General features: G+C 40.3%; 1 protein-coding gene across 2 annotated transcripts in view; it reads right to left on the bottom strand.

Annotated features, from left to right (window-relative positions):
* Positions 1-16,985, bottom strand: part of SYNPR (synaptoporin) — a 295,957-nt gene that overhangs the window by 38,687 nt on the left and 240,285 nt on the right. For both annotated transcript variants that reach the window (XM_070576924.1, XM_008532432.2), the window contains one exon: positions 4,782-4,980. In XM_070576924.1, the coding sequence (XP_070433025.1) occupies positions 4,782-4,980 (199 nt within the window). The remainder of the gene's footprint in view (positions 1-4,781; positions 4,981-16,985) is intronic.

A 16,985-nucleotide genomic window follows, 5' to 3' on the forward strand; every position in this document is an offset into this window, starting at 1 on the left:
GCCCTGTAAGATAAGTTATTTTTTTTAAAACCTACTTTACAGTAATCTGAAAAACCCCTAAAGCCTCACAGTATCACTGTTTGACATGAGATCTGAAAATGGCTCAGAATATCCTGCCACAGAAATCTAGGCAGGAGGTTGGTTTTAAAACTGTCCTCTAAGGAAAATGACAAAATGATATAACCAAATGTGACATTTCAATTCCACAATTATGCACCATTCAGGTGGCCATATCCACTTTCTGAGAACTGATATTTATTCATCTGCAGAAGAAGGAACTTATTTTAGTGAGGTACAGTAGCTGGCTGATTCCTTTGGCCCGATTTTCTCATTATTGTGTCATTCAGCATCATTAACAATTATGTTACTTCTAAAGACATTCAAATTTTCATTTTTTACTTAAAGATGTGCTGTCTTGTCAAGCATATTCAGTAGAAAAAGATATTTTTTAAAAATAGCCATTGATAAGCTTGGCCCCAGTCTGTCTGAAATTGCTCACAACTGCTTGCAAATGTATAGGAATCAGTCCTGGTAATCTCTATTCATAATACACATTGATCTTGGGCATTTTTAAAGCTTATTTTCTACCAATGACATCTTCCGTGTGCAACAGAGATAAACAGCAGCACAAGCAGAACCCTCATGTTATTCTGGCATCATATATCCATGGCAGCCATCCCATAACTCCAAATGGATCTTGAAGGCAAATAAAAAACCTCTATGACAGTCAAATGAGCAGAAAAGTCTAGAGGTTATAGGGTTTGGTTTCTCTCTAAATAGAGTAAGATAACATAGGAGCTGTCCAGATGTATAAACCAATCTGTCTGACCTACCTCCACCCCTCTAACTTCCTAACACTTTGCCCATCAGGATTTTGGACCCTCTTGTCCAAAATGGTGGCTATGAATTTGGGCCCTGGATTTGGAGAGACCTCGGTTCAAACTCTCTACCCTCTGACTATGAGTGATGTGACCTGGGAGAGTTGGGCAACCTCTCTGAGCGTCCCTTTCCTCATCAGTAAATGTGAATAATAATATAAGCTGGCGTTGTTGTAAGTGTTAAACCAGCTTGACACCTAGTAGAAACTCAATCAATACCAGTTACCATTACTGTTGTTATTATAGACACCATTACCATCCTCATCACTTTCCTACCATTGATCTTATTTATGCATGATGTGTAACGTCATGCCCTAGCGGATTACAGAGCAAGATGGGAAATTGTTAATTTTTGGATGTGAACTAGCTTAGAGGGATACCTGATTTCTTTAAACTGCTTAAATTAGTTCATGTCAGCGCAATATACTAAGCTTGTTATTTCAGACTAAAAGTTTTTTTGACTTGGAGAATCCTGAATTACAGAATAAAGAAAAAAATGTGTTTTGTTAAAAACAAAGCAACAAGAATGAAAAAGAAGAGATGGTAACAAGAACAGAGATGCCCAAGTAATGATCAGTAGCTATCTCTCTGAATAAATAGAACTGGCTTAAAACAAGTAGATTTAACACAGCATATGAAAGTTTTCTTAGATGTGAACCACCTTCTTTTTTTTTTTTTTTTTTTGAGGAAGATTAGCCCTGAGCTAACTACTGCCGGTCCTCCTCTTTTTTGCTGAGGAAGCCCGGCCCTGATCTGTGTCCATCCTCCTCTACTTTATATGTGGGATGCCTACCACAGCATGGTGTGCCAAAGGGTGCCATGTCTGCACCTGGGATCCGAACCGGCAAACCCCGGGCCGCTGAGAAGCGGGATGTGCGAACTTAACCACTGCACCACCAGGCCGGCCCCTGAACCACCTTCTTGAGATCTTGCTCACACTGTGTATTTGCTTTAACCTGCTGACTCACAATTAAAGGTGGGTATAACAGCCCTCCCTTCCTCCCCCAATCATGGCCTCATCTTGGTAGGGTCAGAACTGTTAAGGTTTGCCGTTGGCAGCTGCAATGGCATCATGCTGATCCCCCACATTCATTCTGCCTCTGTGACTCCTAGGACTCAGGCTCATTTTTAAATTAACTTTTATCTCCTAAGTAATGAACACATCAGTTGTTTAATATCACAGAAGTTTCATCTAGGCGCCTTTCCTTTTTTATTACTAGAATGATCTCCCCTGCCCCTCCTCTTCATCCACAATGTAATAAAACAAAACCTACCCAGTGTAATACACAATTCAGGATATCATTATATCCTGCTTGATGGGAAAGACTACTGACACAGAGATGAAGTAGCATGCCTTCGCAAGATTATGTCATATGAGGAGAATGTAGTTTTATATAACAAAAGAGATCTTTTCCCATTTTATGGGCAAACTAGCTGAGTCAACTTCTCTCTAGAAGTGAGGATAGTTCCTCAGACTTTTGAATTCTGTGGTCATATCTTCATGTATTCAGGAATGGATGTGTGCATGTTGGTTTTATGGTATATATATATAATATATACATATGTATAGCAGTGTCTTCTGCATATCTATCTGTATAGGAGACTCTGTTAAAGATATCCTAAAACTATTAACACTCCTACCTCCAATTTGAGAGGAAAAAAAAGATGCCCGTTCAAATGTTTGAGTTCTGCTCCATTACTCTTCTTTTCCCAAGATAATATATTAAAGTGCTACAAATGTGAATTTTCCCTGTCCCTTCAAACTAAATCAAAAAGTTCTGCAGAGAGTTCTCCCTGTTACCCTTCAAAATGTGTTTATTTTAAGCTTCAGGTCTCTATAATATAGAGATTAGATTAAAGATGTGTAAAATTTATTTTACTCACATACTCCCTAAAAGAATTTTGAAAAACTGTGTTCCTACCTCTATAAATTTGACATCTAATTTTGTTTTTATTAAAAGTCTAAATTGGGAGCTGGGCCAGTGATGCAGTGGTTAAGCTGGTGCCCTCTGCTTCAGTGGCTCGGGGTTGGCTGGTTCAGATCCTGGCTGAGACCTAGTACCATTCATCAACCCATGCTATGGTGGCGTCCCACATAAAATAGAGGAACACTGGCACAGATGTTAACTCAGCGGCAATCTTCCTCCAGAAAAAAAGGGAGATTGGCAACAGATGTTAGCTCAGGGCCAATCTTCCTCATCAAAAAAAAAAATCTAAATTGTTGCAAAGAATATAATTTCTGGTGTAAGTATTGATATTTTAAAACAGACCCATGGTATCCGTTTTTAAATGAGTCCAATGGAATAGTTATTTGACACTCTCTATTTTCCATTTAAAAAACTAATAAAAAAGTTCTTGTTTAACAGTTGGAAATTTTACATCGTCTTTTTGTTCTCTTTGAACTTGTATTTCCAGATTTCCTTCACAGAATTATAGCCTAATATAATATTTTAACACTGGAAAGCATTTTATCAATCATCCTATTATATTTCTTTGCAACAAAAATACATATATAAATTTAAATTACTTTTGAATTACCCATGACCCTAGCACTTTAAGTATCAAAAATTTCTTTTGGGTTATAATCATTACAAATATTAATGCACAATTGTCCAAAACAATACAAACGTATTATAAATTTTAATATTTATTAAATTTAAACAGTAAAATTTTTACTAGAAATGTATTGGGCTGTTTTTTCCTTCAATGAGTTTATATATTTTGGGGGACAAATATTATTTATTTCTAGAATGAGACGTGATTCAGCATAAATTCTATTCCCATTTTTCATTTTATAGATGTGTTGAGAAAGCTTGTTCGCATAAATGAGTAGAGGAGAATGGATGGAGTTTTGTTACAGCAATGTCATTAATTTCTTTGAATTCTTTCTGAGTTATATGCCCCAGATGACATAATGATCTGTCATCAAAAATTATTTTTTAATGGTCTATCACCTGACAAGTAGATTAGGACTTGCCATTTTATTGAAAGAAAGAAATTGGAAACTTCCTTATATGCAAATAGTACATTATCCAGGTATTAGAATCACTCATTTTCGTCTACCAACACCAACATTTCCAATAGTCCCTTTTTTTAGCACCTCAAAAGTTTTGCATGCTACCATGTACTGTGTAATATTTGGGATGGAAAAAAAGGATGCTTTTCTTTTATAAAATGGGAGTACATGATTGAGAAAAAAGACAGCAAAATATTTTCAGATGTAGGGCATTGTCAGTAAGATACATTTTAGGCAAATGTACAAGTGAAGGTTGAGAAATTTAAAATCTATTACCTTAAAATTACCCACATCCCTGTACCCCTTGAGAGTTGTTGGGCCTCCCTAGGTGTATGTGTGTCACTATTGGGATATGCTGGGCTTTGTTGGTTTTACCCACGTGAGTCCTTGAACCACTGTATAAGGAAAAAGAAAGTGGGAGGAAGGTTGGTGGTGGGAAGAGAGAGAGAGCGATGGAGAACTCCATCTTCAAACTAAACTGGTCTATGCCCAACTTATCATATACTAAGGGGATAATGCATTTCAAATAAGAACAAGTCATACTATCTAAATAACCAGTGAGAAAATTGGTTGACTAACTCCATAACGCTGGAATTATAAGTAAATCTGCAGCAACCCTCACTACTCTTTCCTTGATCTCATGGCTCTTCCAACCATTTATTTCAGAGGGGTTACTAGCAAGTTCATGATACTTTTCCAATGCAGAGGTACAAAAGAATGACAGACATTACATTTTTGTTTTAGATCCAAGAGATCTGGATGAAAAACAATGTGACTTCCTTTGAAATACCTGCCTTGAGGGCTCGGGTACCTCCAAAGCCCTTCAAACACTGGAAAAAGAAACGAGAAGGGACAGTAAAAGTTATTTCAAAATGCAAACCACTTACAATGAGTGGACCCCGGTTGTTTTCCCGATACTTGTTCTGGAAGAAAATGTAAACGACAGTGGCAGCCAAGGAGTAGAGGAAGGCGAAGACGGCGACGGTGACAAAGAACTCTGCTGAAGATGAGGAGTCGCCAATCAGTGCCAGCTTCTGCCGCTCCTTCCCCTCGCAGGTGGGCACCTCGAATGTCACCTGGTGCAACCTAAAGGGCCAGATTTAAGGAGACTCTTTAAAATGCTATGTCTACATGTTCTAAAGCAAAGTGAGATGAGATTCCGCAGTGTTATGGCATGCCTTTGTGACGAGTTCATTACGGAAATTACAGAGATTATAGCTGGAAATGTGGAAGCAAATATTGCAGTTAAACATCATTCCATTGGGTTTCACAATAGCTAGTCACTCTCGAGAGAGGGGAGGAGGGATGAAGAAAGCGAACTTGAAATGATGATGAATAGCTTCTGACATCCTCCTGCTTAAATTCTCCAATGCTTTCTCACCGTACTTAGACTCAAACTCTTAACTCCTTAACGTTGACCCACCAGGTCTTACATTAGGTCCTTATATCACAATCCTGGCTTAGAGTCTTTTCATTGACTGTTCCCTTTTCCTAAATCACCTTGTCCCCTGGCATTTCCCATGGCTGGCTCCTTCTCGGCATTCAGGTGTCCCCTAAGACATCATCTCTTAGGAGAGCCTTTTCCTGACCATTAATCTAAAGTAGCTCCTTTCCCTTAGACATTTCATCACATCACCCTGTTTAATGTCCTTCAAAGCACTCATCACCAGCCAAACCTGTCTTGGTAATAGATTTGATTCCTTGTTTTTTTGTTTCCACCATCCCCTCCATGATCATGGGGATTTTTTTTTTTTTTTAGGAAGATTAGCCCTGAGCTAACTGCCGCCAATCCTCCTCTTTTTGCTGAGGAAGACTGGCCCTGAGCTAACATCCGTGCCCATCTTCCTCTGCTTTATATGTGGGAAGCCTACCACAGCATGGTTTGCCAAGTGGTGCCGTGTCTGCACCCAGGATCCAAAACAGTGAACCCCGGGCCACCGAAGCAGAAAATGCAAACTTAACCACCATGCCACCAGGCCGGCCCCACATCATGGGGATCTTGATCGTCTTCTTCTCTCTATATCCTGAACGCCTGACACTGTTAGGCACTCAGGAAATAGGACTTGGATAAGTGAAAGAACATTCTTGATTCTGTAAGATGACTGATAGATCCTAATTTGACTTAACTTTTAGAACTTCTATTTTAGAGCACAAGTTCTATCAGGACACCATCCAGGCTCACTATGTTACTTCACAGAGAAAAATAAAATTTTAGGGGGCAATACTTTCTGCTCAGTGAATAACACCTATAGAAGTTGTGTCAGATCCAGTACAACAGTTCAGGTTGTGAACTAGGTCATGAACCGTAATTCAACAGAAGAGCCAAAATTCTGCTGCTTCACAAAGGACTAAATTATTCCTGGAGTATTAGGGAGGCACTTGTAAAAGACGTGGTATTAGGTATTAGGCTTAGTGACATCAGTAAAGTATCACTTGGAAATTATCTACAGAAGTAACAGTGATGATAAAGCCATTGATGAACTTGGTAAATTCTCAACTTATGCTTAAGAAGTATCGTTCTTAAGCAAAACTTGATCTCTTTAAAACAGATTTGTTGTGCACATTCCCTTACAATGTACATAATAATATAATGATAAATTAATAATAGCAATAGCAGCTAACACATTGGAGTATTTCTTATGTGCCCGACATTGTGTTTTATTTGCAACATTTAATCTAATGCCCATAGCAACCCTATAATGTAGGTATTTTATTTCCCCCTCCCCCTTAACAGATGAGGAAATAGGCTTAGAAAGATTAAGTAATTTGTCTTAAGCCACGTTGCTAGTAAATTGGGCCTAGGATTTAAATCTGTGTCTGACTCCAGAGCTTGATTTTTTAACTTTTCCATTAACCTGTTCTGTTAAATAATGAGAATATTAACTAGGATAGATGTTTTCTCAAAGTGAAGCCCATGGACCATTAGCATCAAAATTACTAGAGGCTTTGTTAAGAATGTATATTCCAGGGCCTTGTCCCGGACCTACTGACTCGACAACTCTAGGAGTGCAGCCTAGTTGACAGCCAAGGCGGGAAAGGGCAGTCCCACTGAGTTGCTCATTTCTCAGAAACCTATTCTGCTTCATTTACTGCTTAAGAGAGAACTGTTTACACAGTCCACTTGATTTTGCTTGTGTAGACTGAGGCTCATCTCATTTCTTATCAACCAGAAAGATGTACAGCTTCAGTAAAATTCAGGAAAACAGAAGCATTCATCAAGCTTATATTGTAGATATACTCCTCCCCTTGCCAGAGATGTTAAAACATCTCCCAATAGTTTGGTCTGTGGGAACACTGAAAAATGAAATGGATTTAAAAAGTAATCATGCCAATTATTCTGACACAGGTGATTTTCATCAAATGTACACTTTTTCCTCATTATTTTGTAATATCCATTCAGAATATTCTTAACAAGCAAGTCTGTAGCTCACACAATGGCTGGATGCTGAGGATAGAGTGGGGAACAAAGATGAGAAGAGATGGTTCCTGTCATGCGGAACCTCAAGGTTAGAGGGAAAAGAGAATTTTTCTGAGAGGAGCCCTAGTCTAGTCTGGGGGTGGGGTGGGAAAACTAAGATGTCCTATGGAAGTGATTTTTAAACTGCAGCTTGAAAAATGGGTGGAAAGTATCCAGATCATAAGCTAAGGAAGAAAGCTCAATGGAATACTACTTCACACCCACTAGGATGGCTATGATCAAAAAGATTATAGGACAGGAATAACAAGTGTTGGCAAGATTGGATTGGAATAACAAGATAAGGTTGGAATAATAAATTCCAATTAGAGAAATTGGAACTTTCTTACATTGCTGGTGGAAGTGTAAAATGGTACAGTCACTTTGGAAAATACTCTGGCAGTTCTTCAAATGTTAAACATAGAGTTATCATACGATCCAGCAATTCTACTCTTAGATATGTAGCCAAGAAAAAAGATAACATTTGTCAGCATAAAATCTTGTATAAGAATATTTATAGCAGCATTATTAATAATAGCCAAAAAGTGGAAACAACGCAAACATCTGTTAGCTGATGAATGGATAAATGGATGGACAAAATGTGGTATATCCATAGGATGGAATAGTATTTGTCAACGAGAAGGAATGAAGTATTGATCCATGCTACAAAATGGATCAACCTTGAAAACATTATGCTAAGTGAAAGAAGCCAGACACAAAAGGCCACACATTGTATGATTCCATGTATATGAAATGTTCAGAATAGGCAAATTTATGGAGACAAAAAGTAGGTTGGTGTTTGCCTAGGGTCGGGGAGGGGATGATGGCTAAGTGGTACAGGAATTCTTTTGGGGATAATGAAAATGTTCTAGACTCGACTGTGGTGACAGATACACAACTTTGCGAATATACTAAAAGCCACCGAACTGTACATTTTTAAATGAATGAATGATATGGGATGTAAATTATATCTCAATAAAGCTGTTAAAATATGGGTAGGGAAGAGCATGTACCAAGATCTTGCTTAGGAAGGAGCATAGCACATGGGAGGAGATGAAATATGGCTTAGAAACTGGGATACGGCAGGAAAGGGGGTGAGTGGTACAGGACGAGATGGAGCAGTAGCCAGGGGCCTTCACGGCAGAGTCTCGTGGGACACGTTATAGATGTGGGTCTTTATCTTAAGACAAAGATGGTAAAGATTTTCTTATAATAACACATAAAACAAAAAGAACAGGCAAGGCCACGTCGCCTGCCGCAACTATTTAGAGATGTGCACACTTGCTTTCCGGGTGCCAGGATCAGCATTTCTTCCAACTGCTGGCTCCCTTGGCTGACACGCACAGATTGGGCCTGCAATCTTGTGTGCAGTGGGGGCAGCAGCGAGGAGGAGACTGAAATAATTGGTTTTCTTCTATGCAATCAGCTGAGTATCAACATTTTCCCCATTGCTAACTTATTGTGTTGATTTACAGTAAATGTTAATTGTGCTTATCTGCACAAGGCAAAAAAAAAATCACTAACAAATCTGCCGTGCTTATTAATGCCAATGATCTACAGCTTGGTATTTAGTCCACCAGGCACACTGGGGTGAAATCAGGAGAAAGAGGGGAAATGGGAATGAAGCTCTAAGCTAGTGCCTGTTCTGGGGGAGGGAGAAGGGATCATTTATAAAGGAACATGTCAGCTGAAAATAGTCTAAGCATAATAACTCATATCACTGAACATTTTGAATGCTATATGATGGTATAGATTGCTAAACATGTATATGTAACAGAAAGGTTCCTTTAAGCAACAGTTACATATATATGCATAAATACATATTTATGTTTTATTTTGGAGGGAAGATTTTATAGTCAGCATGTGCTTTGCAGCTGTAATAACTCTGGAAGCAAATATCATTCATTTAGAACCTAAACAAGGAAAAAACTGTTCTATAATGATAGAGCGCGTCAGTTGACAGAATCTGGAAGCCGATGGGACCACCTCTGATCTGCTGAAGAATTAGTCAGGCAGCAACTGCTGAGCCTGCAAAAGGGACCAAATCTAATTTGTTGATTTCAAATGTATAATTCCCTTCTTGGCTGGCCTGACTCCATCAAGAGGTAATTGAATTTCATTGGTCTTACTGTGTTGTGTCCATCAACGAAAAGCCTCCATGTTAGTTTTTTAAAAAAAAAAAAATTTTACCGATGCTTAAACACAGTCTTTTAAGCATTTCACTGCTGCTTCAATTAAACGAAAGGAACTGCTGGGCATCCACAGTTTTTAGTTCTGTCTGTAGGGTCTGGAAAAATATTAAGCAAGCTGGTATTGCTTTATTAACAAAAATATTTTTGAGAATAACCACCAACATTTTTCAACCTCTAGGCATTGTACTGGGTTCTTCACCAACTCATGTCTCAATGCTCATAGCAACTTTCTTAGGTAGGTACTATTGCTATCACCATTTTACAGATGAGGAAATTGAGGCTCGTAGTGAGCTGGCCTGAGGTCATGTGGCTAGTGGAGGGCAGAGATTAGTCTCGAATGCAAGCAGATTAGGAGGAGTCTATGCTAGTAGCTACTGCACATTTCTGCCTCTCTGCTTCAAAAGTTATAGCATCCTTAGATTTCCAGCCGAATGTTTCTATAAAAACAACCATGCCAGCTTTCCATGCCATCTAATCTAATGATAGACTGGTAGTTTATACTGAATAGGATTCTAAGCCAACATTCGTTCTGCTTCCACCTTGAAGTAGGTGAATTAGGCATTGCACAAGCTACTCAGCAATGACAGAGCTGACTCCCTGTAGACCAACCAATAAGAAGTCATTAAAAATTTCCTAGTTTCCAAATTTTGTCCTGAGTTTTTCTAACATTTGCCTCAGAAGCAAGTAGAGGGCAAATGAACCCGACTGCCTCAGGTACTGAAATTGTGATCATCACAGCTGGCGTGGTTCTTTAAAGGACAGCTCAGTCCATCTTTAGGGAGCGCTATACCATTATGGGCATCTGGTAATAAGACTTTGGAAATAATCCACAGCATCTGTCTGTAGGTATGGAAAAAAATAGTACGAAAGCTCCTAACAATACATCTGGGGGTGGCTCAATGCAAGACAGTAATGACATGTCCCAAGGGTGGTGATCCTGCCCAGGAGCAATTGTGGGAAGTATTAAGGGTGTTTGGGAGCAAGCTGCTGTCACTGAATTTCTGGTAGCCGGAGTTAAAGTGGCCGTGGGGAGATCAGAGAACAACTGGCAGATTGTGGTGCTGAGCACGTGTTCTCTTTACTTGATCATTTTCTATAGCCCGTTTCAATCCTTTTTAGTAGTTGATAGAGACTTTAATCCTCTTGCTCCACTTTTCTCTCTCTTTCCAATATGAAATATTGGCATTCGTCTGGTTTTAGATCGACTTTTCTTTTGCTAGCCATATGTGTGTCTATGTATAACAAGTGTGTTTGTGTATGCATTTACACACTCACACATATCCCCACTTGCTCAGCCTATATGATTCACAGCATAAATCACTACAAAATCCTGAGAGTTTACAAACACTTTCACACACTACATCTCAGTTTTTCTCCCCAGCAGCCTTCCCTATTTTACAGATGAGGACGTTGGAGCTCAATCATCTTGAAAGAATCATCAGAGGTCACCCAGGTGGCACAGAGAAGAGGCAAACTTAGAACTCAGAATTTCTGGTACCCAGCTCTAAGGTTTTTTACTTATGACCCAATTTCCACTTCTAAGTTTTCCAAACCATTGAATTTTCCATTATGCTCAAGTCTTTCATTCATTCCATAGGGATGTACTGAACCCCGTGTGCGGTCATTAGAGAAGCTAAGATGGGAAGGCAATGAGTTGTGAGGAATGCGAGTGGCGATTATCGAGGAGGTTGAAAAGGACAAGCCCCTGCCGTTGTCCTTTCCCCGGGTTTCTCACTGTGCCTGACACATGGCATTTGGTGATGCTCTTTAGGACAATGATAGTGATTCCACTTCTACTGCTACTGGGTGCTGATCACAAATTGATGTTCATTGAGTACATCCGAGGGCAGGCGCCATCCCAAACGCTTTCACATATTACCTCACTTAAACTTTCAAACTTGATGAAGTGGGTATTATTACCCTCGTTTTAGATGAGGAAACTGAGGAGCAGAGTAGTTAAGCGACTTGTTGAAGAGCCTTGAAATGCCATCTACCTGACTCCAAAGCACTTACTTTCAGCGTCCCATATGAAAAGAATATAATGCTGTCATTTTTACCCAGCACATATGTACTGAGTTCTTACACCATCGCTGGCTTTTCTGATGGCCTTCTTGCAGCTGGCTCTCTCTCTCTTGCCACTTTCAGTGGTTTTTCAACAGGAGAGTGACTGCAGGATGAATGTATGGGGTCTGTGACCATTTGTTCCACTCCTCCCCTGGCTCATGGGTCATTTCAAACTGGTTGTCAAGACTCACACATTAATTAGAGCAAGATTATTTCCTTTGCCACCAGCACCTCATAAGGCATATTTTGATGCTATAGTCAGAATCTGGGGAGAGCCTGACTTCACAGAGTCTCAGGTATAGGATCTATTTGGGGTGGAAAAAGCAGAAAATAGGGACAAAGCGGAAACCGAGAGATGGCTCCAGTAATTGGACTCAGGTTGCTAAAGGTGGAAACAAGTTTGAAGTCTTCAGCTTGCAAAGGAGGATGGAGAGAGTTTGTCTGAGTTGCAGGACTCATTGACTGGAAGCGGACAAGAATCGTTATACCTGGGATGCCTCTGTGGACCAAAAGGGTCACTGCTAGGCTTCATCGAACGTCAAGGCAAGCAGAAATATAAACAACTCTGATCACGAACATCCTTCCAGGAGCACCTGGGGGATTCCAGTGGTGCTGTTTCCTTCCAGGAAGTCAGTGGACTTGGAAATCACACCTGCACGCCCATCTGCGGGACAAAGAGCTGCGCTTCGGCTTCCTCATCTTCAGGTAAATGGCATTGTTGAGGCAGCCAGAATCATTTTCCAGACATTTTTGTCCTCACCTTGGTTGAATCAAAACCAGCTTTCTCTCTCGCAACAACAGCATGTATTCACTAAAAATATGTTCTTAAAAGAAAAAAATAAAACGAAATGAAAGGCTAAATGCTGTACTTCTGCTCTTAAACAGTAGAAGCATTTCTTCCTGATACGATAATGCATTAACTGTATTAAAGTTTATTCTCTCCATAGGAGGAACTTTCCATTACTTCTTGTGTTCCCCACTTTACCATTAGAGAAGATAATTTTCTTTAAGGAGAGTGATAATAAATACTGAGCAGAGGGAACTGAGCTAGACATTGGAAAATGCAATCAAGGATACTGCAGACAATACTCTGTTCTACACAATTCATTGTGCCTGTTCACATGAGGGTAAGGCTGCAAAATGACTGTCTTCATGTGGCCTTCATCTCCATGGGCCAGAGAGATTTTTATCTAATTTATCAAAAGTGCATTATGCTGGAAGGATCTTTTCAAATTTCATCCCCCCTCCCCAAGTCTGTGTTTGTATAGAGAAATATCTCAAGATAAAAGGCAGACTCCAAAGTGATTAAAAAGGAATGAGTCGGTGGCAGCCAGGGCATGGCCTGGAGTGGGACTGAGAGAAGAAAAACTCTATAAAACCCCTATAATGGCTTGCAAGGAGGCATTTCCATTCTCATTAAGCTATGAGTTATTAATTTTAGTTTCTACAAATAGAATTTGAGTCATAGAGAACTCAGACTGCCTCTACAGTGTCAAAGTAAAACAGATAATGAGGTCGTTATGGGTGTATTTCAAGGAAAATTCTTTTTTCCTCTCCTGTTTGTCTCTCTGAACTGTGTACTGGACTCCAGTGAATTACGAAACACAAACAGCTCCAGAGCTCTTTTTTTTAGCTTGAATACGTACCTATCTGTCCATTTTACTTGGTTGGTATAGAAATGCTTCATGAGTAAACAATTTAGGAGATTTGACTAAAAGATATTTATAACATTTAAAAGCACACACAGGTGGCACGGGAGAGGGCAGCAGAAATCTGTCCGAGCTCAACTTTTGTTTAGAATTTAGGTCGAATTGATTTGATTCATTAATTCAGTCAAAATATGCTATCTGCAAAAGTTCAATCAATAGGGAAATGTTTAAAGGAGGAAAATGAAAAGTTCCTCATAATAGCATCCTCAATATTAACAATTTAAAAACTGGAAGTCAAACAGGGTTTTTAATCTGCTGCTTATTACCTAATAATATGACCAATACACATCTTATTTTTTTAGGAAGATCTACCTTATTCTTTCTAACAGTAATATAATATCCTACAGATACATGAATCGTCGTATTGTGTGGCATGTTCTGCATAGCTGCACAGTGCAGGTTGCACAATGATCCTAAATGGTCCCCTAATGGTGGACATTTTGATTGTTTCCAATCTTTAACTGTTAAAACAATGCCTTGAACATGTATCTTTAGATATTTCTATGACAACTTTCTTTGGATAAATTTCTAGAAGCAGAACTGCTGGGTAAAGGTGTGTATTAGTCAGGGTTCTTCAGAGAAACAGAGCTAAAGGATATGTATTTTAAGGAATTTATTTTAAGGAATTGGCCCACGTGATTGTGGGGGCTGGCAAATCTGAAATGCATAGGGCCAGCCAGTAGGCTGGAGATTCAGGTAAGAAATGATGTTATAGTCTTGGGTCCAAAGCCTGGAAAACCAGAATTTCTACGTCTCAGTCTGAAGACAGAATTCCTTCTTTTACAGGAAACCTCAGTTTTTGTTCATCAGATCTTCAACTGATTGAACGGGGCCCACCCACATTATGAAATGAGGAATGCATCACATTTATCGTAGTGCTTGCATGTAAGGGGAAATTACAGTTACTATTATTGGGTGAATTGCAAACAGCTTCCCAAGTTCAAAATTCAAGGTGTAAGTCTAATTACTAAAGTTGATTTTAAAAATCCAAATGTTTATAAAAAGTAGATTTTAAAGACCTTAAAACACGGCATGTTCTATTACAATATTGCTCTGTCAAAAAGCCACGTCTTCAAGTATCTTTTTTGGTTATTTTCTGTTGTTGCTTGCTGGCATTTCATTCTTCATATAATAACTGGCCTCACTGAATGTTCGGGATACGAAACCTAACAAAAGTCTTGCTGGGTAGGAAATTCAATATATCTGCCAGATTATAATGATATAAGCAGTAATCGGTTATACATATAGAACAAAACCAATGAAAAGCTATTGCCCTGTCAAGTGGCTATGGAATTGTAAATTGCCAATTCTTCAGTTGTTAATATCACCACAAATACACAAATCTTCTTTGGAAAAAAAAGCGTCTAAGACACAAGGAAACATTCATTTTCGTTAACTTGGAATAGTTTGTTCAACATATTTATCAGCTTGAGATGGAAAAAGTGCCCTTTATTGTCAGCAAATACACTGTCACTCATGTTCCTGATGCTTAGCCAGCAGCCAGGGATTAATCAAACTATTTTAAAGTTGCATTTGGAACATGACATGTAAGAATTCATTTTCCGCACGGCAACCAGAAATCTCTTAAAAACATAAATCAGAGCATGTCTCTCCCCTGCATAAAACTCTCCTCCAGCGCTTCCCCTTGGACCTGGGGCTATATCCAGACCCCTTACCAAGGCCCTCACGGACCAACATCACCTGGATCTTGCCCACTGTTTGCTGTCATCAGTCCCACTTGCTCCTTTCTCTTCCTAGAACACAACTAGCCCCTGCCCCCGGAGCCTCTGAACCCGCCTCCATATTCTCCATGGTCCGCTTCATCTCTTCTTTCAGGTCTCAACTCAAACGTCATCACCTCTGAGAGGCCTCCCTTGCCCACCTAATCTGAAGGGTGCATCCCACCCCTGGCCACTCTCTATCACATTATCCCATTTTATTGCTTTAATTTCATTAATTCTATTTATCACTCTTATTGCCTGACTGTCTGAAGTCATCCCATTTGTGAACCTGTGTTTTGCCTGTCTTTCCCACCAGACTATAAGTAACAGGAAGGCAGGGATCCTGTTTATTCTGTCTACCTCTCTATTAACTGAGCACCAGGTCAAATCTAGTTCATAGTAAATACCTAATACATATTTGTTCAATGAAAAAGGAAGGAAGGGAGGGAGGGAGGAAGGAAAGACAGAAAGACAAAGGGCAGATCTCATTAAACTCTTAGACCAGGTATTTGTCTGGAAGCTGACCCAGCTCTTGCCTCATAAAATTATAGAAAGAGATACCTCACTGGTTCTGACAGAGGAAACCAACACTCAGAGAGGTGAAGGCACTTGGTCAAAGTCACACAGTGAGAGAATCACAACTCAAGCTTTCTGCTCCCAGATCAGAGGACTTTCCACTACTCTGCAATTCCTATGAGGAAGAGACTCTAGGGGCCCAGAGAGGCCATCCTGGAGGCTGGAAGGGCCACAGGACGAGGAGTCAAAAAATGGAAGCCAGGGGCTGGCCTGAGACCCATGGCCGAGTGGTTAAGTTCCCGTGCTCTGCTGCAGGTGGCCCAGTGTTTCATTGGTTCGAATCCTGGGCGAGGACATGGCACTGCTCATCAAACCACGCTGAGGCAGCGTCCCACATGCCACAACTAGAAGGACCCACAACTATGTATCGGGGGGTTTTGGGGAGAAAAAGGAAAAAAATAAAATCTTAAAAAAAAAAAAAATGGAAGCCACCTCTTGGACTTCTGGGACCTACTAGGAAAGCTCAGTAAAGAGCCCTCCCCTCCCAGGCCTTCTCACTCAGGCCTTTCCCAAAGACCCTGGGTCTCTAAGTCACACCTGCACAGCTGGCTTTGCCCCAATGTCAGGACCAGGCTTAGGAACCACGTTCCCCTCCTATGCCTCACTCATTCGTGGATTCACTCATCCACGTCTTACATGTCGAACCCTGCACTAGGGCTTATGGATATCAGAGTAAACAATACGGAGATGGTTTCTGCTCTCAGGCTTTGTCCTAAGACAAGGCAGACAACTGAACGGTCTATTTCAATAAGTGGCAATGAGGGTTAAGACCAGGGATAAATAGGGGTCCTAAGCTAATCTAGGGGACCAGAGAAGGCGTCCTGGGGGAGGTGGTGTTTAAGTGAAGTCTGGAAGGTAAAGAAGGTACAGTGGCTGAGTTGGGGGAGGGAGTGGAGGAGGGCTCCAGGCCTGGAGGTGAGAAAGTAAGCTGAGGAACTGTTTTCTTTTAGAAAAATGGAAACAGGATTGCCATAGTAACTTCTGTCATTAGTAATGATAACAGTAATAGTAATAGCTGGTAGGTATTGAGCCCTGCCTTGGTGCCAGACATTGCGCTATATGCTTCATATGCCATATTTCCTTTACCCTTTACCAGAGCCCCTAGAGGTATCATCACTATGATCTCTGTTCTACACCATGATGAGACTGAGGCTGAGCATATTCTCAAAAGGAACGAGATGGCTTCCTTCCCTCCCCCATTCTAGTTGGATACAACTGGTCCGTCCAGAGAGATTCCTGTTGCACAGCAGAGTATTCTTCTGTTTCTCCTGCACGCATGCTCTGTTCTTCTCCGACAGACTGGATGTTTCCTCGGCTATTCTCGGGGGCTTATCTAAGTCAGTTCTCTGTATTCCTGCGGGGGGTGGGGGGAAAG

Source organism: Equus przewalskii, chromosome 15 (genome assembly GCF_037783145.1).
Source record: "Equus przewalskii isolate Varuska chromosome 15, EquPr2, whole genome shotgun sequence".
Taxonomy (NCBI): Eukaryota; Metazoa; Chordata; class Mammalia; order Perissodactyla; family Equidae; genus Equus; species Equus przewalskii.